General features: G+C 36.4%; 5 protein-coding genes and 2 pseudogenes across 5 annotated transcripts; all 7 read right to left on the bottom strand.

Annotated features, from left to right (window-relative positions):
* Positions 1-1322: 1322 nt before the first annotated feature.
* On the bottom strand, positions 1323-1784 carry LOC132273025 (UDP-glycosyltransferase 75C1-like). Its single transcript, XM_059774062.1, has one exon. The coding sequence runs from the start codon at positions 1782-1784 to the stop codon at positions 1323-1325; it is 462 nt and encodes a 153-aa protein (XP_059630045.1).
* Positions 1785-5472: 3688 nt separating this feature from the next.
* On the bottom strand, positions 5473-7178 carry LOC132273405 (crocetin glucosyltransferase, chloroplastic-like). Its single transcript, XM_059774362.1, has one exon. It carries the CDS (start codon positions 7024-7026, stop codon positions 5629-5631), a length of 1398 nt encoding a protein of 465 aa, XP_059630345.1. The 5' UTR covers positions 7027-7178; the 3' UTR covers positions 5473-5628.
* A 3911-nt stretch (positions 7179-11089) lies between these two features.
* Positions 11090-12806, bottom strand: LOC132274788 (crocetin glucosyltransferase, chloroplastic-like). Its single transcript, XM_059776121.1, has one exon. It carries the CDS (start codon positions 12614-12616, stop codon positions 11243-11245), a length of 1374 nt encoding a protein of 457 aa, XP_059632104.1. The 5' UTR covers positions 12617-12806; the 3' UTR covers positions 11090-11242.
* Positions 12807-13864: 1058 nt separating this feature from the next.
* On the bottom strand, positions 13865-15618 carry LOC132274787 (crocetin glucosyltransferase, chloroplastic-like). The gene has a single exon (XM_059776120.1). It carries the CDS (start codon positions 15458-15460, stop codon positions 14060-14062), a length of 1401 nt encoding a protein of 466 aa, XP_059632103.1. The 5' UTR covers positions 15461-15618; the 3' UTR covers positions 13865-14059.
* A 1725-nt stretch (positions 15619-17343) lies between these two features.
* On the bottom strand, positions 17344-18985 carry LOC132274786 (crocetin glucosyltransferase, chloroplastic-like; annotated as a pseudogene).
* Positions 18986-24279: 5294 nt separating this feature from the next.
* Positions 24280-25807, bottom strand: LOC132274784 (crocetin glucosyltransferase, chloroplastic-like). The gene has a single exon (XM_059776119.1). It carries the CDS (start codon positions 25750-25752, stop codon positions 24379-24381), a length of 1374 nt encoding a protein of 457 aa, XP_059632102.1. The 5' UTR covers positions 25753-25807; the 3' UTR covers positions 24280-24378.
* Positions 25808-25874: 67 nt separating this feature from the next.
* LOC132273024 (crocetin glucosyltransferase, chloroplastic-like) lies at positions 25875-27276 on the bottom strand (annotated as a pseudogene).
* Between the last annotated feature and the right edge of the window lie 152 nt (positions 27277-27428).

Here is a 27428-nt window from a genome sequence, read left to right as displayed (position 1 = left end):
CTTGTTCTATTGTGAATTTTACCTCCATGTTGTATTAAATATGCTTAATTTAGAGTTAATTATATCTATGATGGTATTAATGATGTCTAGAGGGTTTTCACGATCTTGAATATGGTTGGTTCATGTGCAAATTATATTTAGTTGTTGATTTCCTATGTTTACTATGTGCTAGCATGCTGAAATTGATGTATGAGAGTATGCTTATTTAAATTGCGCCAAATTTCCCAATTCATGATGTTGAGCTCATAAATATATATACATGCACATGCTTAAATGTATTTTGTTGTATCTTAATGTGTTAATAATTACTTGAGAGATGTTGAACATGTTGAATGTTTAATTTTATGATGGAAAATCCATGACATTGAATGTATGGAACATATATACATGCACATACCATTGGGTTTGCATGAAATGGGCGAAATTGTTCTTGAAATAAATATGGGGAATTTCAGGGAAGTGTTTTTGATAAAATGGTTTTATGTGAAACCCGGTCGCTGCGGGGTTACCAACGGGCCGGAGGTTAATATAGCTTAGAGGGGACTAGGGAGTCGCCCTAGTGTGGTTGAGCTAGCTGGGCCCCATAATGACGCCGCGGGGTTACCAAGGGTCAAGGACACTAGCCAATCCTCCTCTCGTGTCGCGGCGGGGTTACCAAAGAGCGGGCTGTATTAACGCTTGAAAGTGATGATTTTGAGAATGAGAATGGGGAGTGTCATTGACATGCATTGCATTTCATTGCATTGCATTGCATTGTTTATAATTGGAATTGAATTGTATGTTGTATTTGATCCCCTACGTTGTATGATCCCTATCTCCCATTGGCCTATGCTTTGCTTGAATTCACAAGGACACAAGATTTGTGTCTTAAGTGTCACCTACTGAGCATATAGCTCACCCTGCTATTTATACATTTTTTTCAGGTCTTGGAAAAGAACCGGTGGACGATAACCCACCTCAAGCTTGAGCGATACTAGAAGCTCACTTTTGTGTCTTTTGTATATCTCCCATTATTTTTGCAAAGCAGTAAAAGTGTGAAGGTGTATATGTATATTTTGCAAAACTTTGTTATGTAATGTAATTAAGGTATTTGATGATACTTTGGATGTGAATTTGATAACATGTAAACCTTATTATTGCATGGGGAGAGTAATACTAGTTTGAGGTATTATCGAGCTCATTTGATTGTGTATTATAATCTATTATTGCCGTGAATTCGGAATTTGAGCCATGACAGGTTAAAAATGCAATTAAACAGGTTGCGGTAGGTCCATTTTTAGGAGAGGTTATGCCGAATTTTAAATAAAAAAAAATTCTTGACATCAGTTAGGGTCGTTACAATAGCCATTGAAGTAATAGTGGAAGATATTGAAAACTGTGGCTGGTTGAGTCCATAGAAGTGTAGATGGGATGTGATGGGCATGAACAACTTCAGTAACCCATGGTTGAGCCATAGTGTGGACCAAACAATTTACTGGGTAGCCTTCTTCATCACTGGACTTGATGAGTTCCGCCATGGCTTTGGAACTGCGAATTTTGAACTCAGACTTGAAGTGTTCGTGGTTGTCCCCTTCTTTGAACCCGTCATCATAGCCATCGGAGAAGGCAGATATGGATAAGCCTTTTGGGATTGTGCTGTTGCATTTGGTCATACGACGGTGGGCAGAGAGACTTATGATAATGGTGACCTTAACACCCATTCGTATGAGGTTCTTGGCAAATTGGATTGACGGATTGATGGCACCTTGCGACGGGAAAGTTAGAAGGAGAATGTGGCAATCCATCATAGTGAATGCGTTACTGAATGCAAAAGGTTATGGTTGTGTTTGACAAATGAAGGGAAAACAATGTATGAAAATGGGATTGACAATGCAAAAGTAAAAATTGTGTGTGTGTGTGAGAGAGACAAGTGAAGAGAAAGGTAGCTGTGTATGTAAAATGGGGTGCGATGTGAGGGTATATATATGTGTAAGAATTGAAGCTTGACCACCTTTCGAAAAGAAAAAATAAAATAAAATCATGAATACATGTACAAACACAATTATCAATCAGTATATTCATTTAATTTATTTAATTAATTATATATATATATATATATATATATATATATATATATATATATATTTTCCCTTGATCAACACCATTATATAATTTTTTGGGGATTTTGTGGGTGAAGAGTTGGAGCAGTGGGGTTTGTTGGTTTCTACTTTGTCTCTCTGCCTTAGTGGGTGAGGAGGACTTGGAGCAGTGGGGTTAGTTGGCATGTATTTTGTCGCTTTTCACTTCAAATTTTATTAGGAGGGTTTTTGTCACACTTTATATCCGGATGGAAAATATAATATGTTTATATGGGTCCGGCCGTGAACCACATCTTGATATCCGTTCAAAAATTGTGATGATTATATATATATATATTAAATAATAGTATTTAGTATTTCGAAATTACTGAGAATCTAGTATCTTAATCTGCGATTAATTGTAATTTTTATTTTAATATTTATTGGTCGGATATCAGGGTATCCGGGTTATTGGCGACAATTGTCCATATAGAACTTGAATTAATTATGTAAATTTCCTCACTAAATTCTTATGATATTTTCAAAAGACTCATTTTATTTTATCAAGCCAAAGTTAAAATAAAAATAAAAATAAAAATAAAAAAACCCATTTATTTTCTGTTATGCTGAAACCCCATAATATTTTAAAATAATAGAATAAAATCAATACATATTCCACTTTTTTTTTTTGAAATGTAAGTGTTAGTATATTAAAAAGGGGAATTTATAAAGCCATTTGGGCCAAAAGATTTACAGAGCACAAGGCTCGAACAAAAGGCCAGCCTAGGCTTAGCCCATGTCAAAGACAGCCCAAGTAAAAAATCTTTGACGTAATGTCAAGATATTCAATTAATATGAAACAAAAATCACACAGAGTACAGATTCTTAGTTAACTTTAATTATTCAGGCTTCATCCAATATCTAAAATATATAATTAACTTTTGCTTTCGGATGTTACACGTTCTCAATATCTCAAGAACTTTTTCTTTAAAATAGAAAAAGAAATTGGAAAAAATATGTGGTCGAAAGAAACCTCCAAAATAACAGATATATAAAATCAACTGAGAGTAATCATAAATTTTTTTTTTTCACAGATATTTTTAAGAGAGTAGTAATTTAGAGCATACGATAAAAGAAACTATTACATGGTATTGGATCAATCATGTGACCACATATTATCAGCATTATGTCAATATTATCACTTTGAAGGTGCCATGATAATATATCATCACATATCAATAATTCCAGAATTATGTACTAATTTCTAGAGAGATAAAATTAAATCATTGTGTAAATTATTCATTTTATCCATTAAAATGCTTGTAATCCTATGCACTGCATTTTTGGACATGAACTTGGCAAGTTTTTGCAAATAATTCACTCGGAGTAGTCCACGGAAGAAGTAGCCAAATTCTTTTATTTTTATCAAGTCTAGTTTTGTACGTTTATAAAGAATTAATAAATTTTCTAAAATAGAAAAAAGAAATTCATTGTATAATGTTATAATTAATAGTGAGCAATAAAGCTTGGATTTGACCTGTTTGAGAATATTTTGGAACCAAATTATTTCTAAAGGTTTTATAAAAATTGAAATTGAATCAAATCATGAAGTGAATGGAACCGAACCAAACCATGAGAAAACGGTTTGGTTCGATTTTGTTTTACGATTTTAAATTTTTTTATAATTTAATCTAATATATATATATAATTAAAAATATATATTATATATAATATAGTTTTTATTATAATATAATTTATATTATATATTATAATATATAATTGTGTGTTAAAGAGTTAATCTTATTATTTATATAATACAAAATATAACTTATCAAAAAATATATATTACAAAATATATAAATATATATATTACCTATAAATTGTAAAGTAATTCAGTTAGATTCAGTTTGATCACGTAAAACTTCAAATTGTAACCGAATCATTATTTTTTGAACCCTAAACATAATCGAATTGTAAAAAAATTAAACCAAAACTACCGGTCTAATTTGGTTGGATTTGATTTATCCCTAGTAATAATACTCATGGTGAGATTAGGTCACAATTATGTGTAATTTGATGGTAAAGTGTTGAGTGATGCGATGATGGCTCGAAAGTCAAAAAGGAAAACAGTTTTGAGCTTCGATTCAAAGTGAGTAACCTTTTCTTCTCATTTTGCCTTTGTAAAAATGCAAAATATATATCTATTTATTGCTTGTTTTTACGTGCAAATCATAGTCTCATGTTGCCAATGCTTACAATCTTTTCCCATCTGTATTTGTTTGATTGCTGAGAAAATATAGAAGACAGTAGCCATCTGTATTTATTTGATTGCTGAGAAAATATAGAAGACAGTAGAAAATTTAGTTTATAGTCTTGTTTTATTTCTTTTTCTTATATAGTGGCCGCCTTCAGAATCGGGACCTCAAAGGTTTAATATATGTGGCTTAGGTCATACGAAAAGGACTCTGGCTAAACGTTAGCAAAGTAGCAGAAAGTGATGTTGCTAATGTATTCTAGCAAAAAGATTAGAAGAATGGTAGATGGGAAAGACAGTTTGATATGAATTTTAATATGATTTACAATGGATTTGTGGTTGAGTCGATAACATGCTCTGAATAGGGAAAATTTTCTCCTTTTCAAAGTGTAGTACTTTAGATCACTGAAAATTTTATTGCTTACTATAGGATGCCATTTTGTAAACTATCTATATTTAATTTTACTTTGCTGTTTTTGTTGATCTAGTTCTCTTGACCTATACCACCCATCAGCTGTTTGCCCGCAAAAATATAGCCACTAGTTCAAGAAAAGTCCTGCACTTTGTGTTCTCTAGGATGACTGTAGTATGAGAGCTTGTTGTTTTTGCACTCAAGTGCAATAGTCTAAATTCTTTTGCATAATTAATCAATGCATAATACTCTTGCAGTACATGCATAATATATATAATATATTAGGAAAGATAAAATAAGTTCAAAATCTATACGTGTAAGAAAACTAACAACATAAGAAACATATAACTAATAATATAAGGAAAGATAAAATAAGTTCAAAATTCAACCATCTCTAAAAATTATGAAAAGATAGAATAATAATCCGAGTTTGTTTAGACCTTCAATAAATATCCCGAAATACAGTAATCCTATTCAACCGAAAATGCGATTTTGGGGCTCGAGGCTCTAAACAATGAAATTTGACTGAAAAAAAACATGGACCACTAGCTTAAGCTAGTAGGTTTTGATTATTAGATTGTTTCCAACCGAGAATGGGTATGCTAAAAAAGAGTCTGACAATTTGTCCCACAACAACACATCATCATGTTCTTTACACACAATGTTCTCTTTACCTCCACTTTTTAAATCTCTCCAAACTATATATAATATGAAAAATGAAACCAATTCATATGACAAACACTCCCTGATGTTATAATTCATTGTAAATTGGAATACCAAATACATGACCTTTTAGGCACGTGTCACTTTGAATTGCAATTGTGACAACAGAGCAAAAGGAAAATCAAAAGTGAAAAATACAAGGAAAAGAAAGATTCAATCAAGAACAAAGTTCATCCTACTAATTAAACAGTCTGTTTATTTCCAACCTCACCCACAAAAGCCTTAATATTCATGTCCGAGGACCCACCTTCCTTCACAGCTTCCCTTGCTAGTTCCTTCCATTTTTTGGCATTTCTCCTCATTTCTTTCCCTGTATCTCCATCCCCCATTACCATTTCTATGCACCTCTTAAACTCCTCCCTCTCTACTATTCCTTCCTCATTTACTGTCACCCCCACTCCCGTATCCCAAACATCTGTGATCAGCTTTGCATTAGTCCCCTGATCCGCCCTTTGCGGAAATACCACCATTGGAACCCCAGAAACCAAACTCTCCAATGTAGAATTCCACCCACAATGCGTCACAAAACATCCCAATGATGGGTGTGACAGAACCTCCACTTGGGAACACCATGTCACCATCATCCCTTGCTTTTCCAATTCCTCAATGCAACTTACCTCGTTTTCCATATTCCTACCAGTTTGATCAGTTTTTCTTACCACCCACAAGAATGGCCTTCGGCTTTCTAACAACCCATGTGCCATCTCTTCCATTTGTTTCTTCGAGAGCACTGAAAGGCTTCCGAATGATGCATAAACAACAGAGGACTCTGGCTTCGAATTCAACCATTCTATATAGCCCGTCGACTTCTGAAACATATCACCTCCAAATGAAGTATCAGATGTATCTTTTCCATCCAAAAATGCTGATGGGATTAACGGCCCAATTGCTATCATGTTGAGCTTCTTGATAGCTCGTAGAGCATCAGATTCCAATGTGTCGAATGTATTTACTAGTACTTGTGGATTTATTTCGGCATCAAGTATGTCTAAGTGCTTCTTGATTACTGAAAGAAAACTGGAGGAGTCTGTAGGGTTAGGTTGTAAGATGGAAGGAAGATCACGACTAGTGAGCAATGGAAGTCCTGGCAATTCAATTGGACAAAAGGGGTCATAGCTATTTTTTGTAATAACATCACCATACCCATTGAAGTAATAGTAGTAAATGTCCACAATAGTTGCTGGTTGGACCCAAAGAAGTGTGGATGGAATGTGAAGTTCATGTGCCACTTCTGCTACCCATGGCATAGTTGTGGTGTAGACCACATGTGTGAAGGCGCAGCCTTCGTCTGCGCTGGCACTGATGAGATTTGCAACAGCTTGGGAACTGTGAATTCGAAGCGAGGATAGATAGTTTTCGATTTTGACAACTTCTTTGCCATTGTCATAGCCATCAGAGAAGGGGGCGAGGGTTAAGGCTTGTAGGATTGGGGCATTTTTGTTCATTCTCTGGATGGCGGAGAGGCTAGTGGCAAAGGTAACTTTGACACCCATTGCCACGAGATGCTTGGCAAATTGGAGGGACGGATTAATGCTTCCTTGTCCTGGGACAGTTACCAGAAGAATGCGGCAATTGTCCATACCTGTAGTGGTGGTGATGAAGGGGTATTAGTCAATGCAAATTGCAAAATGTCGTGTTTGTGAGTTGGGACGTCTTAGAGGTTACTTGATTTGCATGTATTGAATGCCATGGGAATAGAGGTTTTATACAAGGATTTGAGGTGTAGTCTGACGTTTGAAGTTTGGAATCTGGAGTTTGTCTTTGCATTTTCAAGTGAACGGACATAAACTCGTTAAGGTTTGTCTACAAGTGATGCACATGTTAAAACAACAAAAAATTTAATATTGGCCGGCTTAGGTTTTGGAGTTTTCCAAATACAGATAAGATGATACTTTAAATATATATATATATATAGACACAATGATATGACTATATAAAAAAGTAAGATATGAGCGCCATAATAAAATACTCATATATGTGAGACATGTTGTTTTGTTATAACCACCTTGACCGCCATGAATTTCGTATCCAGCTATGAAGCATAAATATGGATATTAGTACGATACAAAATAGATATGACAAATATTAAAAAAAAAAAAAATCCCAAAATACGAATAATAAAATACTCATATATTTTGCTCTAACTCATTAAATTCTTTTTCTCTTGAGATAAAAATATTATTGAATCTTTTATTACAAACTCTAACCATATTAAACCCACCGAAAAAAACTCTAACCACATTAGCTTCGATCCTTGACTTCCTTTAATATTTCACTCAATATGAACCATCTTACTCTTCATTACTAGTGCTCTTTGTGAAAAATACCCATATTATTATATAAAAGTTTTTTACTCATTGTAGGCACAATCGCATACATGTAACCGGTATTTTTTCTACTCTACCAAACCATCAACTATCACATGAGACTACATCTCTCAATTTAAGTCTTAACTGTATATATATAGTCTGAAACTCAATTCCTTATAGTCTAACTTGTTTAACAAGAAATTCTTTACAAGATACAACTCTAAATTAGAAATCCAATCAAACTGGAAATTTTAGACATAATTCTCAACAAGAACCTTGTTTAAAAAAAATTACAAAACGGGCTCATTGTGTTCCCGAAAGTGTTCTAGTCGTGTCCAACTAAAAAAAAAAAGGTATGAACTTCAGAATACTTTGGAACAGTGTGTGACACTAGTCTGGCCATATCCTGGGGCAGCCACAACACCATTTAGACTTAGTTTTTTGTCTTTCAGTAATTTTGCTAATGCCATGAATTATTTATTTTACAAGACTGCATTGCAAAGGGGCTTAAAGCAGAATAACACATCTCTTTGTTGTGAGCCGGTGAAAACTCTGATATTATAAGATTGGCATAGACAGAAACAACTAGATATCTACTCTCTTGAGCCAATATGACTTTCCAATGTAAATTTATTGAATTTCTACACCAAGTACTTGTTAGACAATAAAAAATATAGGATCTTTTAAAGCGAAATATAACTCTATAACAAAAATCTAATTAAAATAGAAATTTGATACATAATTCACCTACTCTTGGGATGTTTTAGTTCCATTGAAGTACTATTTTACATTGAAACTTTATGCAACTAAAAGAAATTTGTACTCATTATTTGAAGCAAATATGTCTCATTAACAAAATTCATTTTTTTAGCATCTCTTTCTGCGATGAAAAACCCTTTGCACAAATAGTTATCATTTTTGCCTTAATTCCATACGAATGGAATCTACTTCATAATTTCTCTCTTCAAACTTTTCTATTATTATATTTTTATAACTAAAATATTAACTTCAAAAACTTCAAGCTTTTCTATTATATGTTAATTCACCTACTATTTTTAACTTTTTAAAATAGAGTGTTAATATTTTATGTCCCACATGTGTAAATAGAAGTATCTGCCTCGTTGTATGAATTTTCTGTGCAAAACATCCCACTGTGACAAAGTTCGACCATTCATGCTAAAAGGTAACACAAAACTGAATTTGAAGCATCCCATGTATTCTATTCCAACTGCTTTATGTGAGTTGTAGCTAACGTCATTAAATATGGTGATGTCATCTTCTACTCACATAAATTTAGTTAGATATGTCCAATGAAGTTAACAAAATCATAGTAACAAAATTACTTTATTTACAAAGCACCTACTCTTTTGTGCTATTTTCACATCTTTTCTAATTTTTCTAATTTTCCCTTTCTTTTCCTTTCCTGCAACTTCTATCTAACTAAACACACCCTAATAGACTAACAGTCCAAGAAAGAAAGAAATATTGAGAACAAAAAAATTAGAAAGGATGTCACATGTCTATTAAGAAAAGGAAAATAATAAGTAATCGAAGAGTCTGACACATCTGACTTTTATGTGAATGAAGGATGACATAATTCCCCACTCAATTATATGTAGCCTGACAACTCCAACAATTATTGAAATAGATGTCATTTTTCAATTAACAATTTTTAATTTTTAATTCATATACTTTATTTGACATGCCAAATGCAAGACTGAGTTACAAACTTACAAATGTCACCAACAAAGTAAAGGTAAATCCAAATAAATAATAAATTTAAAGAATGAAACAGTTAAAAGCATGATCATTTCATTCAAATAAACCTGTTTTATTTTCATGAATAAAGTTCACTCCTAGCTACTAATAATGACCATCTCCAAGTCTCTCCACAGATTCATATCCTTCATAGTTTCCCATGCCAATTCCTTACATTTCTTGGCATTTTCTCTCATTAAATTGGATATGAAATCTGAATCGCAGAAGAAGAGATATTGTGTTATGGAGATGTGTATGGAGCGCTGATGGTTCCAAATTCCAAAGGAGCTTGAGATCGAAAAGGTCAATAGTTTCGAGTTTCGATTCCAAGCCTGTCCTCGAATAGGCCATAAAAGTGAGTAACTTTTTTTCCCTTCATTTCTAATCAAACAAAATATCTCTTTTTCTTTCATTTTTTTACAGGCAAATCATAGTCTAATTTGATGATACTCAACTGTTTAATTGTTAATGTTGCCCATGCTTACAATTTTGCCCACCTGTATTTGTTTGGTTGCTGAGAAAATATAGAACGCAGCGGAAAATTGGGTTTATAGTCTTCTTCTTGTTCTTTTTTTTCCTTATGTTTTCTCAGTGGCTAGCATGTCTTAGGGACTTCAAAGGTTTAATTTGTGGAAATTATTATTATATAAATAAATAAATAAATAAATATCTATATATGTATAGGAAAATGTTTGGAGGACGCGCTCAAGGTGAACTCACCTCCTCATCCATTGGATCCAGTGAATAAGAGAGAACGGCCTCACATATGAGCTCATCCATATGTGAGAAGCAGTTACTTTCTATTTGGTCACTTCTCATCAGTTGGATATATATAACAAAGAAACGGCTTTAGGTCATACGAAAAGGCAAAACATTAGCAAAACAACAAAAAGTGATGTTGGTAATTTATAAAATAAGTTGTCTTCATACATCAAAGAGATGAGAAGAATGGTAGATGGAGATAGTTTGGTATGAATTTTAAAATGATTCAGAAAGACTTGTGGTTGAGTAATATACGTTGAATAGGGAGTGTTTTACCATATAAATCACTGAAAATTTTCCTTGCTTAATTGTTAGGATGGCCTCTTTGTAAACTTTCTATCTTTAATTTTAGTTTTCTGTTTATGGCTAATCATGCTCAATCAAAAAATTCTAGTGTAATATTATTATACGGATGCTGCTGATGAGAGACATGAACTAGTCTGTTATAACAGTCTTGGCCCCTGTGGACCCTTTCTCAGCTTCGTATGCTGCTACAAAACATGGATGTTAACATCGATATGATATAGACATGATAATATGGCTAATCATAAAACAGTAAGATAGGGACACAATTATTGCTCATTAAAGGTGCAGGCTAGAGATTAAAAACGTGGGAAGGCAATAGGTTTTGGTCCCTCCCGAAAACACTTTCTTTCAAAGGTGGTGGCTAGAGATTATTGCTGGTCAGTAGAATAAAATATCACAAAGACGAGACAAGTTGCTATTTAGTTTCTAGAAAGTTTTATTTTTTCTTTTTTTTTTTAAAAAAAATAAAAAACAAGTAGACACCAATAGATCAGGAAAGAAAGGAATATTTGGAACAAGAAAAGTAGAAAGATGACATATTTCCATTATAAACTAATATATTATTTCTTATACTTAATTTGACATAGTTACAACCAAAATCATTATAATTTCTTTCAAATGCACCATTTTCATTTTCATGAATAAAGTTTAATCCTAGGTACTAATGACCATGTCCAAGTCCATCCACAAAAGCCTTAAGATTCATATCTAATGATCCACCATCCTTCATAGCTTCCCATGCCAATTCCTTCCATTTCTTCGCGTTTCCCCTCATTTCTCTCTCCCTCTCTCCTCCTCCCATCACCATCTCTATGCCCCTCCTGATCTCCTCCCTGTCCACCATCTCTTCTTCATTTGCCAGCACTCTCACCCCCATCTTCCAAACATCTTGGATAAGCTTTGCATTCGTCATTTGATCTATCAACTGTGGAAACCCCACCACTGGAACCCCAGAAACCAAACTCTCCAGCGAAGAATTCCACCCACAATGACTTAAAAAACATCCCACTGATGGGTGTGATAGAACCTCCACTTGAGAACACCATGGCACTATCAATCCTTCTTGTCCCAATTCTTCTAAGCAGCTCAATTTATCTTCCTCTCTCTCACCATTTTCTTTTGCTCTCATCACCCACATAAATGGCCTATGGCTTTCCAACAACCCATGTGCAACCTCCTCCATTTGTTGCTTCGACAACACAGCTATGCTTCCAAATGATACGTAAACAACAGATGATTCGGCCTTCGAATTTAACCACTCAACATAACCAAGTGATCTTTGAAAGAGGTCTCCTCTAAAGGAAGCATCAGAAGAGACTATTAGTGGTCCTATTGCGATCAAATTGAACTTCTCAATCGCTCTTAAGGCTTCTGGTTCTATTGCATCGAATGTGTTAACAAGTATTATTGGGTTGGCTTCGGCACTAAGCACATCTTGCTGCTCTTTAAATGATAGAAGTCCCCAGCTGTACTTGTCTGAGTGTGGAGGGACTAGAAAGGAGGGAAGGTCATGGCTAGTGAGCAATGGCAAACCAGGCAACTGAATGGAGCTTGAAGGGTCATTGACAATTTTTCTAATGGCGTCACTATAGTCATTGAAGTAATAGTGGAAGATATCAAAAATTGTGGCTGGTTGTGTCCATAGAACTGCAGATGGGATGCGATAACCATGAGCAACTTCAACAACCCATGGTTGATTCATAGTGTAGACCAAACAATTTACTGGATAGCCTTCTTCATCACTGGCCTTGATGAGTTCCGCTATGGCCTTCGAACCTCGTTTTTTAAACTCACACAGGAAGTGTTCGCGGTTTTGCCCTTCTTTGAACCCGTCATCATAGCCATCAGAGAAGGCAGACAAGGTGAAGCCTTTTGGGATTGTGCTGTTGGGTTTGGTCATGCGATGGATAGCGGAGAGACTTGTGAGGATGGTAACCTTAACACCCATTCGTATGAGGTTCTTGGCTAATTGGATTGATGGATTGATGACGCCTTGCGTTGGAAAAGTTAGAAGGAGAATGTGGCAAACCTCCATAGTGAATGAGAGAGAGATTTGATGGGATTACTGAATGCAAAAGGTTGTGTTTGTGTTTCACAAATGAAAGGAAAGCTATATATGTATGAAAATGGGATGGGCAATGCAAAACTAAAAATTAAGTTTGTGTGACAAGTGAAGAGAAAGCTAGCTGAGTATGGATGTGGGGTGGGATGTGGGGGTTTATATATATATATATATTTAAGGATTGGAGCTAGACCTTCATGATATTAGTGGAGGAGAATCAAGTTGGCTACTTGGCTTGTAGTACTTTGTCTCTTCATATAGCAAAAGCATTAGAAGAATGGTAGATGGGAGAGACAGATTTTTATTAATTTTAATATGATTTACACTGGATTTGTAATTGAGTCAATATCATGATCTGAATCTGGAACTTTTGCTCTGTGACGAAATGTATGTACTAATTAGCAAAAAAAAAAAAAAGTGCATGTACTATAAATCACTTAAAAATTTTCCTTGCTTATTAAGATGCCATCGTTCATGTTTTTTTTTTTTTTTTTTTTTCGTGTCAAATATTATTAAAACCACAAAGCAAAGAAAGCATAAAAGAGAGGAAGCCCTCAAAGAACCATACAACAAGTTATATCATAAATTTTACTATATATCACTCATCAGGTGTTTGTGGAAATTAATTTTGAAAATCTACAGAACAATGTTTACTAATATTAAAAAGAGAGAATTTCAAGAAAAGTCTGGAACCTATAAAATGTCAGAATTCCTGCACTTTGTGTTCTCTAGGATGACTGTAGTATGAGAGCTTGTTGTCTTGGACTCAAGTATAGAAGTCTAAATTTGTATACCATAAATAAATTTGTGGTGTTAAGAAGTCACCAGAAATTGTAAAAGAATGATCAAACATGGGACCCTTAATCCTCATCAAGTATCTCATACCAACTTTTCTTTGTTTTACAAAAATAAAAATGAGATTGATTCAAAATCAAATTTAAAATCCATCTTTCACTCTCGAACGTGATGAAAACATCACTGTTCAAGGAGTGAACTTGCGCTTTATAGCTTTCTAATAGAAAATTTGGGCACGTCATTATATTGTCTACACAACAATGTTGTCTTCATCTCCCCATTTGAAATCTTTGTGCACATCATTATATTGTCTACGCAATAATGTTGTCTTTACTTCCACATTAATTTGAAATATTCTTATATTTATACAAATATATATTATAAAAAATGAAGCCAATTACCCAGGAGAAAAGAAAATGAAGCCAATTCATATTACAAGAAAGCCCTGATATTTTAATTTATTATAAAATGGAATAGCAAATGCATGACCTTTTAGGCACATATCAATTGAGTTACAAATGTGAAAACAAAGCAAAAAGTAAATCAAAAGTGAACAAAAATGAAGATCCAATCAATTTACAGGAAAAAGAAGTGAAGATTCAATCAAGAACAAAGTTCATACTACTGAACAAACTTTTGATTTTCGATCTCACTCACAAAAGCTTTAATATTCATGTCCGATGACCCACCTTCCTCGACTGCTTCCCTTGCCAATTCCTTCCATTTCTTGGCATTTCCTTTCATTTCTTTCCCTTTCTTTCCATCCCCCATCACCATTTCTATGCACCTCTTAAACTCCTCCCTCTCAGCTATTCCTTCTTCGTTTACCGTCACTCTCAGCCCCGTATCCCAAACATCTGTTATGAGCTTTGCGTTAGTTCCCTGATCTGTCCACTGTGGAAGTGCCACCATTGGAATCCCAGAAACCAAACTCTCCAATGTAGAATTCCACCCGCAATGTGTCACAAAACATCCCAATGATGGGTGTGACAGAACCTCCACTTGAGAACACCAAGACACAATCATCCCTTGCTTTTCCAATTCCTCCATGCAACTTACTTTGTTTTCTATGTTCTTTCCATTTTGATCAGTATTTCTTACCACCCACAAGAATGGCCTTTGGCTTTCCAACAATCCATGTGCCATCTCTTCCATTTGTTTCTTTGATAACACGGAAAGGCTTCCAAATGACAGATAAACAACAGAGGACTCTGGCTTCGAGTTCAACCATTCTATATAGCCCGTCGACTTCTGAAACATATCACCTCCAAATGAAATATCAGATGGATCTTTTCCATACAAAAAGGCTGATGGGATTAACGGCCCAATTGCAATCATGTTGAGCTTCTGGATAGCTCGTAGAGCATCAGATTCCAATGTGTCGAAGGTATTAATTAGTACTTGTGGATTTGTTTCGGCATCAAGTATGTCTAAGTGCTTTTTGAATACTGGAAGAAAATTGTAGGAGTCTGTAAGATTAGGAAGTAAGAAGGAAGGAAGATCACGACTAGTGAGCAATGGAAGTCCTGGCAATTCAATTGGACAAACGGGGTCACAGCTATTTTTTGTAATAACATCGGCATACCCATTGAAGTAATAGTAGTAAATGTCCATAATAGTTGCTGGTTGGACCCAAAGAAGTGTGGAAGGAATGTGAAGATCATGTGCCACTTCTGCTACCCACGGGATATTTGTGGTGTAGACCACACGTGCGAAGACGTGGTCTTTGTCTTTGCTGGCATTGATGAGATTTGCAACAGCTTGGGAACTGTGAATTCGGAGCGAGGATATGTAGTTTTCGATGTTTTCAAATTGCCCGCCATTGTCATAGCCATCGGAGAAGGGGGCGAGGGTTAAGCCTTCCGGGATTGGGGCGGTTTTGTTCATTCGCTGGATGGCGAAGAGGCTAGTGGCAAAGGTAACTTTGACGCCCATTGCCACGAGGCGCTTGGCAAATTGGAGGGACGGATTGATGTGGCCTTGTCCTGGGACAGTTACCAGAAGAATGTGGCGATTGTTCATACCGGTGGGTACTAGTCAATGCAAATTGCAAAATGTTGTGTTTGTGAGTTGGGACCTCTTAGAAGTGACCTAGATGTGCATGGCTTGAATTCTGTTGGGATAGGGGCTTTATATAAGGATTTGAGGTGTAGTCTGACGTTTGGGGTCTAGAGTCTGTAGGTTGTCTTTGCATTTTTAAGTGAATGGACATATTGCTAAGTCTTGTCTACCAGTCATGCACATGCTAAATCAACAAATTTTCAATGTTGGCCGGCTTGGGTTTTGGAGTTTTGTCTTCGCTGATGCGAGACATAAGGCGTTTTGCTGCAATAGGTTACAAAGCACGAATATGAACATGAGTATGATGCAAATATAGATTTGATAATACTTTTAAATATATATATATATATAGACACAACGATATGACTATTTAAAAAAGTAAGATATGAGCACGATAATAAAATACTCATATATGCGAGTCATACTGCTTTGTTACGAGAACCTTGACCACCATCGACTTCGTATCCCGCTATGAATTTTGCATATGGACATTAGTACAATACATAATAGATACGACAAATCTTAAAAAAAGTAAAATACGAATAATAAAATTCTCATATTTTAGTCAACTCAACAAAGTATTTTTCTCTTACTGTATAATGTTATTGAATCATTTCTTACTAACACTAACCACATTAACTTAAATCTCTTTCTCTCTCTAGCGTTGCACTCAACGTGATTATGTAAACCATCTTACTCTTCATTACCAGTGCTCTTTGTGAAAAATAACCATATTATTATATAAAAGATGGATTTTTTACTCATTCTAGGCATTTGTTTTTTGTTTTTTAACTCTATATTATTTTTCTATTAACCCATTATTTGCTTTAGAATTGCATTGGAACTGTTGGGACAGTGGAAGCGTACGAACATGGAGATCTAGTATACAGTATGTACATGCATTTACACCATGTACATACATTTACACCATGTACATGTCCGAAACCCAACTCCTTAGACAAGAATTACAATTTATTGGAGTCCAACTTCTCTGACAAGAAATTCCTAACAAAATACAACTCTGAAACACAGATCTAATTAGACTATGAATTTAGACAACAATTCCCAACCGGAACCTTGTTTGAAAGAAATTACGAAAATGCCTCTGAAAGTGTTCATGTCGTGTCCAATTAAAAAAGGAAAAAGTACCAAGGTAGGATACTTTGGAACAGTGTTGGACACGTGTTCGGCCATATCCCTCACCAGCCACAACACCCTGCCCTTCTTATTACCCGATAGTGGGAGAAAAAAGGGGTGAGAAGCTGGATTTGATGCTTATTCCTGCTTGTTAACTGGTTCGATCAAAAATCATTCTTCTTTTGTCTCTTCTGTCGTGGGATATGGAATCTATTTGTCTTTCAGTAATTTTGCTAATACCATGAATTAATTATTTTGCAAGACTGCCTGCATTGCAGGGGCTTCAAGAAGAACACATCTCTCTGTCGCAAGCCGAGGAAAACTCTGATATTATAAGATTGGCATAGACAGAAACAACTAGATATCTAATCACGAATGTCCATATTACTAATACCATGAAATAATTGTTTTTATAGTTACAGATATATAGCTAACAAAATTGTAATGTGTTGATTATAGGATTTCAGTAATTTACTAACGTCATGAAGTAATTATTTTGCAGGACTGCATTGCAGGGGCTTAAAGCAGAGAGCCGATGAAAACTCTGATATTATAAGATTGGCAACCAGATAAAGAGTAAACATCCAGCTACAGAGTAAACATCTACACTCATGAGCCAGTGTGACTTTCCAATATAGGAAAGGTGACATATTTCCATTATAAACTCATAATATTATTGCTAATACTTAATTTGACAGAGTTACAACCAGAATCATTATCATTTCTTTCAAATACACCATTTTTATTTTCATGAATAAAGTTCAGTCCTAGTACTAATGACCATCTCCAAGTCCATCCACAAAAGCCTTAAGATTCCTATCCAATGATCCAGCATCCTTCATAGCTTCCCATGCCATTTCCTTCCATTTCTTCGCACTTCCTCTCATTTCTCTTTCCCTCTCTCCTCCCATCACCATTTCTAGTCACCTCGCAATCTCCTCCCTGTCCACTATTCCTTCTTCATTTGCCACTACTCTCACCCCCATCTTCCAAACATCTTCGATAAGCTTTGCATTTGTCATTTGATCAGCACACTGTGGAAACCCCACCACCGGAACCCCAGAAACCAAACACTCCAACGAAGAATTCCACCCACAATGACTCAAAAAACATCCCACTGACGGGTGTGATAGAACCTCCACTTGAGAACACCATGGCACTATCAATCCTTATTGTCCCAATTCTTCTAAGCAACTCAATTTATCTTCCTCTCTCTCACCATTTTCTTTTGCTCTTATCACCCACATAAATGGCCTATGTCTTTCTAACAATCCGTGTGCAAATCTCCTCCATTTGTTGCTTCGACAACACAGCTATGCTTCCAAATGATGCGTAAACAACAGATGATTCGGGCTTTGAATTTAACCATTCAACATAACCATGTGATTTTTGAAAGAGGTCACCTCTAAAGGACGCATCATAAGGGGTTATTAATGGTCCTATTGGGATCAAAATGTACTTTTCCATAGCTCTTGAGGCCTCCGGCTTTATTGCATCGAATGTGTTCACGAGTATTTTTTGGGTTGGTTTCAGTACTAATCACGTCTGACTGTGCTTTCATCTTTAGGAATGCCCATATGTAGACTAGAAAGGAGGGAAGATCACGGCTAGTGAGCAATGGCAAACCTGGCAACTGAATGAAGCTTGAAGGGTCACGGACAATTTTTTGAATGGCATCACCATAACCATTGAAGTAATAGTGGAAGATATCAAAAACTGTATCTGGTTGAGTCCATAGAATTGCGAATGCGATGTGATGGGCACGAGCAACGTCAACAACCCATGGTTGAGACATAGTGTAGACCAAACAAGTTATTGGGTAGCTTTCTTCGTCACTGGCCTTGATGAGTTCTGCAATGGCCTTGGAACCGCGAATTCTGAGCTCGGAAAGGAAGTGTTCGTGGTTGTCCCCTTCTTTGAACCCGTTATCATAGCCATCGGAGAAGGCAGATAAGGATAATCCTTTTGGGATTGTGCTGTTGGATTTGGTCATGCGACGGGGAGCAGAGAGTGTTGTGATAATGGTGACCTTAACACCCATTTGGATGAGTTTCTTGGCAAATTGGATTGACGGGTTGATGGCGCCTTGTGCCGGAGAAGTTAGAAGGAGAATGTGGCAATCCACCATAGTGAATGAGAGAGATTTGATGGGATTACTGAATGCAAAAGGTGGTTTTTGTGTTTCCCAAATGAAGCAAAAGTTATGTATGAAAATTGGAAGGATAATACAAAACTAAAAATTGAGTGTGTGTGTGTGTGTGTGAGACAAGTGAAGAGAAAGCTAGCTGTGCATGGAAATGGGGTGGGAATTGGGGGTTTATTTATGTTTAAGGTTGGAGCTAGACCTTCATGACGTGTTTGGGGAGGATCAAGTTGGCTGCTTCGCTTGTAGTACTTTCTCTTTTATATATATAAAAAATAATAATAATAAAACTAATGATGATGGTGGTTTCAATATGATTTACACTGGGTTTGTAATTGAGTCAATATCATGCTCTGAATCAGGAACTTTTGGGTTTTTTTTACGAAGTGTATGTCCATTACCCAAAAAAAAATAATAATAATAATAAAAATAAGGCATGTGTGGTGGGGTCCACATGCTATTGTCAGGATTATTGGTGGGGTGAAATTGTGGACGAGTAGGCGTGGTTTGTGAATAGGAAATGAGAAAAAAACTAAGAGTGGAGTGCTGATGAAAAATTTGTATGTATCTGTATGTATGTGTGTGTATGTGTGTATGGGTGCAATGTATTGGACATGGAGGCGTGGTTTGTGAATAGAACTTAAATATAAGAGAATTATTTCTCTATAATTGTATTGCATATACACATCTTTCTTGTGTTTTATATTTCTTCTATATTTATAACAGTTTGTACTGTATGAATCACTTAAAAGTTTTCCCTTGCTTATTACGATACCCTCTTTGTAAACATTTTATTTTACTTATTTATTTTTTATTTATTTATTTTTTTTTTATCCCAAGTCAAAAACATACAGTGGGTTATATCATAAAGTTTACTATAAATCACTCACTAGGTTTTTGTAGACAAAAATATAGCAACGTGTTTGGACAATTTTTACACTGAAATTTCCTATGACGATGAGAAATTTGTCATTACTCATTATTTGAAGCAAGTATATATCATTAACAAAATAAGTTTTTTTAAGATATCTTTCAATGATTAACAATCCTTTGCGCAAATTGTCGTCCCGGGCTATTACGAAACATGACATCGATATGAAACAAACATGATAATATGACAAATTATAAGAAATTAAGAGAAGTGTGTGATTATTGCTCGTTTACATACAAATGCGTGTTAGTTGAATATGTAATATTAAACATAATAAATAAATAAATAAACTTTACTGCTGCTAATACTGGAAACAAAAAAAAAGAAAAGAAAAGAAGGAAATATGTCATATTTTCATTATAAAAGTTTTTTTTTTTTTGGCTAATACTTGATTTGACATGCCAAATGCCGAACTGAGTTACAAAATGCCATCCACAAAGAAAAGTAAATTCAAATAAATAAATAAAATGAATCAATCAACATGATCCATATTTTTATAAATCTCTCTCCTGAACTCTCCATACCTCAATTCTAAAGATTAAATTCTGCCACCTCGTCATCTGATCAAAATTCATGCTGAGAATTTTGTTACAATTTGAATTTATAAGTGTTAATTGATCAGATGATGATGATGACACAGCAGAATCTGAACCAACAGATTTGAAGCATGTAGAGTCTAAGAAAGAGATTTAACTCCAAACCCCATTTTGATTAGCAATGACACCAGAGTATTAGTAATAATTCATACTCGGAGCATCTCCAATGCCCTCTCAAAGGACCTTTCAAAGTCAAAATATAGCACGTAGATGAAAATAATACACTCTAATGAACTCTCAAAAAACATCTCATATTTTGAAATTGTCAAAAGTATTGCCATATACTACAGCTCTCAAAATTTGTTGAGAGGTCACTTTTTTCTTAAATAATGCCGTTTCTTAAAATATAGAAAATAATACACTCTAAATAATATTTTAGATGAAATATACCATTGTAATAAAATCGTTAAAATATAACATTTTGACACTATAACTAACATGGAAAACTCATAAGTCAGTTGGTTATCCAACATTCCAACTATAACTTTATTAATCCAAATCATTATTATTTTTTCAAATACTTAATTGTAGGTTTTTTATTTTTTATTTTTAAAGTTAAGTGTATATATATTAAAGTAAAGAAATGTACCGACCAAAATTATTGGGCCAACCCAAAGCCCATTACATAAGCCGAAGCTTAGCCCAAGTCAAAAGACCAACCTAGTCGCAAGCCATCAATTGTGGCAAGTCAACCTAGTCGTTACAGTTCCGATGAGTGCCCGGAGAATTGAATCAGGTGGCAACCACCGGTGGACGGATGAAAGAACCTGGAACTCCCATTCAACCACAATGCATCTTTCAAAGCCCTAGAATCTTTTACTGAGCAACACATCAATTTGTCTCGAACAGAAGCAATTGTTCGATTGAGCAGAGACCTCTGAAGTATCTTCTCTTGCGCTCCATCCAAGTATTGTATCCGCAAGACATAATTTGTTTACTAGATTTCTAGGGTTTGCTTTCTCCTCCCATAGCTGACAAACCCAACCTATAAATTCACCGCAAGAGGAAGGAGGGACGTGTGTAGAATGCGCAACACGTGCTTGTAGAAAGTTCCAGATGGGAGAGATGAATTGGCATTGAAAGAAAAGGTAGCACAGAGGGCACACAAGTTGGGAATGGTTTTCGGTCATAGGTTGGAAGCTAATGGTGGATTGTAAGCCAAAGTATGAAATTATGGTTGGGTATACAAGTGAAATTATGGTTGGGTATACAAGGTGTGAACCAAGTAAGGTGTGTCCATGGAAGAGTAGGGGAGGGGCAGAGGAAGTTTGTTGTGCGAGAGAGGGAGAAGTTGCCTGTGGGTGAAAGAAGCAATTTGATCTTGTCATGCCTATCAAGAGCCAACATTGGTCGAGCATTTGGGCTACTGAGCATTTGGGTTCCATGAGGTGCCACTAATGAAGTCACTAACTTTTGTATTGAGATCACAAGGAGAGTTCTGAATTTGCTCTGTTGTGAATAAGCTGTGCAAGGGGGCCATGGAGAACCAGTTGTCAAACCAGAAATTAGAGTTTAGACCATTCCCAATTTCTACTTTGACAAGGGGTTTGATGGAAGGCCAGAGTTGGAGTAGATTTCGCGGATTCCAAGAGCATTGTTGTGGAATCTTCAGAAGCCAAATGCATCTATCTCTTATCAGGTAAGCTCTAACCCATTGTGCCCATAATGATGCGTTTCCTATGGATAGAACCTGCCATAATTGTTTCATCATTGTAATTCTGTTCAAAGATTGAATATGAGGAATATCTAGGCCACCAGCTGATTTGGTAGTGCATACAGTGGTCCAAGCTACCACTGCACCACCTTTATTGAGTTTATGACCTTTCCATAGGAACTTCCTAAGAATGCTGCCAAGTACTTCGAGAGTGCATATGTGAAGAATGAACTTAGATGTCCAGAACATCAGCATGCTGCATAGAACTGAATTGATATGTTGTAATCTTCCTGCAAAAGACAAAAACCTGATAGTACAGTTCCCTATTCTGCTTGCAACCTTCTCAATCAGGACCTTGCAATCATCAGATTTTAGTCTAGTTGAAATTAAGGGAACTCCCAAATACCTAATGGGTAGAGACCCCTTTTCAAATCCTAAAATAGAGAGGATATTGGCCTCAAGGGAAGGGTTAACACCAGACAAAAAAGTGTTACTTTTAGTTTGATTTATGCTCATTCCCGAGATGGAACAAAAAAGATCAACTGCTTGCTTGATAAATTGAATGGAGTTGGGGTTAGCATGAAAGAATATGAGTAGGTACATCAGAAAAAATAAGATGTGAGAGAGATAGGTCTTTGCACCTCCAATGAAATTTGAAAGATGGGTTATCAAGTATACTTTTGTTCCGAATGGATGAGAATATTTGCAATTCTTGGCATTTCCTCTCATTCATCTTTCCCTCTCTTCTCCTCCCATCACCATTTCTATACACTCGTGTATTAGAAATTGGATATGAAATCTGAAATTTGGTATATTGAGTTTTAAAATTTGGATTTGAAATCTGAATCGCAGAAGAAGAGATACAGTGCTATGGAGATGTGTATGGCGAGATGATGGTTCCAAAGGAGCTTGAGGTCGAAAAGGACAATAGTTTCAAGCTTCAATTCCAAGTACGTGACCTCAAGTATGTCATCAAAGTGAGTAACTTTTTTTTTTTTTTTTTTTTTCCCTTCGTGTCTAATCAAACGAGATTTCTCTTTCTAATAATTTTTTTTTTAATAGGCAAATCATAGTCTCATGTGGTGATCATTGATTGATTTATTGCTAATGTATTTTTTCCCACTCGTGTTTGTTTGGTTGCTGAGAAAATACAGAAGGTAGCAGAAAATTTAGGGTTTATAGTCTTGTTTTATTTCTTTTTTTATTTTTATTTTTATTATTTATGTTTTCTCAGTGGCCAACCCGCCTTCGGGACTTGAAAAGTTTAATTTGTTGAAATCCTTCTCTCTATAATCTATTTATATCGGAAAATGTCAAGAGGGCGCTCTCAAAGTGAACTCGCTCCCTCGTCCGTTGGACATGTGAACAAGGGCGAAAACTCATGGTGAGAGCACCTTCATTATAGCATCACTCTTATATATATGAATCACAGAAACAGGTTTGTGTATGGGCTATAACCATCGTGAGAGCACCTTTACCATAGCATATAACTCTTATGCATATGTGTGTGTATATATATATATATGTCTCACAGAAACACAAAATTAATACGGCTTTAGTGGTATCTCCTTTACCTCTCAAGGTGGATGGTGAAGGTTCACATTCCCATGGAGACAAATGTGTAAAATAAATGTCTTTGGGTTATACGAAAAGGACTTTTGCCAGACTTTAACCAATTAGTAGAAAGTGATGTTGCTAATGTATAAAATGACAGATTGATATGTATGAATTGTGGCCCGAATTTGGTGCCAGGTCGCATTGCGACCCGCTGATAAATTTTTGACTCGTTTTTTGCTCATGGGTTGTGTACCCTAAATAGTATCTTGTAGCCCGATATATAAGAGCACTTAGGGTTTGGAGTGGTGAAAGAGAGAGACTCTAAAATTCGTACAGAAACAGATTGAGAGGCTGAAAATTTGTAATCTTCAATTTGACACATAGTGAATACTTTCGCCGGATCCCAACCGTGGACGTAGGTTGTTGCCGAACCACGTATAAATCTTTGTGTTCTTTGTGTGGCGTGTTTACTTTTTTGTCGTGATTTTTTATTCAACTTGGGTTCGTTACGTTTGTCATAACAATATGAATTTTAATATGATTTACACTGCATTTGTAATTGAGCAATAACATGCTCTGCATCGGTAACTTTTGCTCTTTGACAAAGTGTATATTCTAGGTTTTGGTCCCTCTTGCAAACACTTTCTTTCAAATTTGTTGTCTAAAGACTATTGCTCGTCAGTAGAATGAGTATCACAAAGATAAGTAGGTAAGATGTCATATTTTCATTATAAACTAATAATTTTATTTCTTAAACTTAATTTGACATGCCAAATGCTAGACTGAGTTACAACCAGCATCATTATTATTTCTTTCACATACACCATTTTCATATTCATGAATAAAGTTCAGTCCTAGCTACTAATGACCATCTCCAAGTGCATCCACAAAAGCCTTAAGATTCATATCCAATGATCCACCATCCTTCATAGCTTCCCATGCCAATTCCTTCCATTTCTTCGCATTTCCTCTCATTTCTCTTTCCCTCTCTCCTCCTCCCATTACCATTTCTATACACCTACTAATCTCCTTATTGTCCACTATTCCTTCTTCATTTGCCACAACTCTCAACCCCATCTTCCATACATCTTGGAGAAGCTTTGCATTCGTCATTTGATCTAGCAATTGAGGAAACCCTACCACTGGAACCCCGGAAACCAAACTCTCCAACGAAGAATTCCACCCACAGTGAGTCAAAAAACATCCCACTGACGGGTGTGATAGAACCTCCACTTGAGAACACCATGGCACTATCAATCCTTCTTGTCCCAATTCTTCTAAGCAACTCAATTTATCTTCCTCTCTCTCACCATTTACTTTTGCTCTTATCACCCACATAAATGGCCTATGGCTTTCCAACAATCCGCGTGCAATCGCCTCCATTTGTTGCTTCGACAACACAGCTATGCTTCCAAATGATACGTAAACAACAGATGATATGGGCTTCGAATTTAACCATTCAACATAACCATGTGATTTTTTAAAGAGGTCACCATTAAAGGAAGCATCAGAAGGGGCTATTAATGGTCCTATTGGGATCAAATTATGCTTTTTCATAGCTCTTAAGGCCTCCGGCTCTATTGCATCGAATGTGTTAACCAGTATTTTTGGGTTGGTTTCGGTACTAATCAGGTCTAACTGCTCTTTCATCGATAGGAATGCCCATCTGTATTTTTCTGAGTGTGGAGGGACTAGAATGGAGGGAAGGTCACGGCTATTGAGCAATGGCAAACCCGGCAACTGAATGGAGCTTGAAGGGTCATTGACAATTTTTCTATTGGTGTCACCATAGCCATTGAAGTAATAGTGGAAGATATCAAAAACTGTAGCTGGTTGAGTCCATAGAACTGCGGATGGGATATGATGGCCATGAGCAACTTCAGCAACCCATGGTTGAGCCGTAGTGTAGACCAAATAAGTTATTGGGTAGCTTTCTTCTGCACTGGCCTTGATGAGTTCCGCTATGGCCCTGGAACCGCGAATTCTGAGCTCGGACATGAAGTGTTCGTAGTTGTCCCCTTCTTTGAACCCATCATCATAGCCATTGGAGAAGGCAGATATGGATAAACCTTTTGGAATTGTGCTGTTGGATTTGGTCATGCGACTGTGAGCAGAGAGTGTTGTGATAATGGTGACCTTAACACCCATTCGTATGAGGTTCTTGGCTAATTGGATTGACGGATTGATGGCGCCTTGCGCCGGAAAAGTTAAAAGGAGAATGTGGCAATCCACCATAGTGAATGAGAGAGATTTGATGGGATTACTTAATGCAAAAGGTTGTTTTTTGGTGTTTCTCAAATGAAGGGAAAGCTATTTATGAGAGAGATTTGATGGGATTACTTAATACAAAGTTCATGCTACTGAACAAACTTTTGATTTTCGATCTCACTCACAAAAGCTTTAAGATTCATATCCGATGACCCACCTTCCTTGACTGCTTCCCTTGCCAATTCCTTCCATTTCTTGGCATTTCCTCTCATTTTTTTCCCTTTCTCTCCATCCCCCATTACCATTTCTATGCACCTCTTAAACTCCTCCCTCTCAGCTATTCCTTCTTCATTCACAGTCAACCTCAGCCCCGTCTCCCAAACATCTGTCATGAGCTTTGCGTTAGTCCCCTGATCTGTCCACTGCAGAAGCGCCACTATTGGAACCCCAGAAACTACACTCTCCAATGTAGAATTCCACCCGCAATGCATCACAAAACATCCCAATGATAGGTGAGACAGAACCTCCACTTGAGAACACCATGGGACTATCATCCCTTGCTTTTCCAACTCCTCCATGCAAATAACTTCGTTTTCTATATTCTTACCAAATTGATCAGTTTTTCTTACCACCCACAAGAACGGCCTTCGGCTATCCAACAACCCATGTGCCATCTCTTCCATTTGTTTCTTCGATGGCACGGTAAGAGTTCCGAATGATAGATAAATAACAGAGGACTTTGGCTTCGAGTTCAACCATTTGACACAGTCCATTGACTTCTGAAACATATCACCCCCAAATGAGGTATCAGATGGATCTTTTCCATCCAAAAAAGCTGATGGGATTAGTGGCCCAATTGCAATCATGTTGAGCTTCTTGATAGCTCATAGAGCATCGGATTCCAATTCGTCGAATGTATTTACTAGTACTTGTGGAGTTGTTCCGGCATCAAGTATGTCTATGTGCTTTTTGAATACTGGAAGAAAACTGTAGGAGTCTGTTGGACTAGGTAGTAATAAAGAAGGTAGGTCATGTCTAGTGAGCACTGGAAGTCCTGGCAATTCAATGGGACAAAAGGGGTCACAGCGATTTTTTTTTAATAACATCAGCATACCCATTGAAGTAATAGTAGTAAATGTCCATAATAGTTGCTGGTTGGATCCAAAGAAGTGTGGATGGAATGCGAAGGTCATGTGCCACTTCTGCTATCCATGGGATAGTTGTGGTGTAAACCACACGTGTGAAGACGTGGCCTTCGTCTGCGCTCGCATTGATGAGATTCACGATGGCTTGGCAACTGTGAATTCGGAGTGAGGACATGAAGTTTTCGAGTTCGTCAACTTTGACGCCATTTTCATAGCCGTCGGAGAAGGGGGTGAGTGTTAAACCTTGTGGGGTTGGGGTGGTTTTGTTCATGTGACGGATGGCGGAGAGGCTGGTGACAAAGGTAACTTTGACACCCATTGCCACAAGGCGCTTGGCAAATTGGAGGACCGGATTGATGTGGCCCTGTCCCGGGATAGTTACCAGAAGAATGTAGGGATTGTCCATACCCGTGGTCATAGTGGTGGTTGTGAGACGGGTACTAGTCAATGCAAATTGCAAAATGTTGTGTTTGTGAGTTGGGACGTCTTAGAAGTGACTTATTGTAGAGTATTTATATATGAAGTTTAGGTGGAGTTTATGTTTGTAGTGAGTCTCGT

The sequence above is a fragment of the Cornus florida genome, unplaced genomic scaffold, assembly GCF_030987335.1.
Source record: "Cornus florida cultivar Cherokee Brave unplaced genomic scaffold, ASM3098733v1 CherokeeBrave_3.0.0_Hap2_Chr09, whole genome shotgun sequence".
NCBI classification, from domain to species: Eukaryota; Viridiplantae; Streptophyta; class Magnoliopsida; order Cornales; family Cornaceae; genus Cornus; species Cornus florida.
This window is presented reverse-complemented; position numbering and strand designations above follow the sequence as displayed.

What these genes read in the sequence shown, in the direction of transcription:
- LOC132273025 (XM_059774062.1), bottom strand. Translation starts at nt 1,784, where the DNA reads ATGGATTGCCACATTCTCCTTCTAACTTTCCCGTCGCAAGGTGCCATC.
- LOC132274784 (XM_059776119.1), bottom strand. Translation starts at nt 25,752, where the DNA reads ATGGTGGATTGCCACATTCTCCTTTTAACTTTTCCGGCGCAAGGCGCC.
- LOC132274787 (XM_059776120.1), bottom strand. Translation starts at nt 15,460, where the DNA reads ATGAACAATCGCCACATTCTTCTGGTAACTGTCCCAGGACAAGGCCAC.
- LOC132273405 (XM_059774362.1), bottom strand. Translation starts at nt 7,026, where the DNA reads ATGGACAATTGCCGCATTCTTCTGGTAACTGTCCCAGGACAAGGAAGC.
- LOC132274788 (XM_059776121.1), bottom strand. Translation starts at nt 12,616, where the DNA reads ATGGAGGTTTGCCACATTCTCCTTCTAACTTTTCCAACGCAAGGCGTC.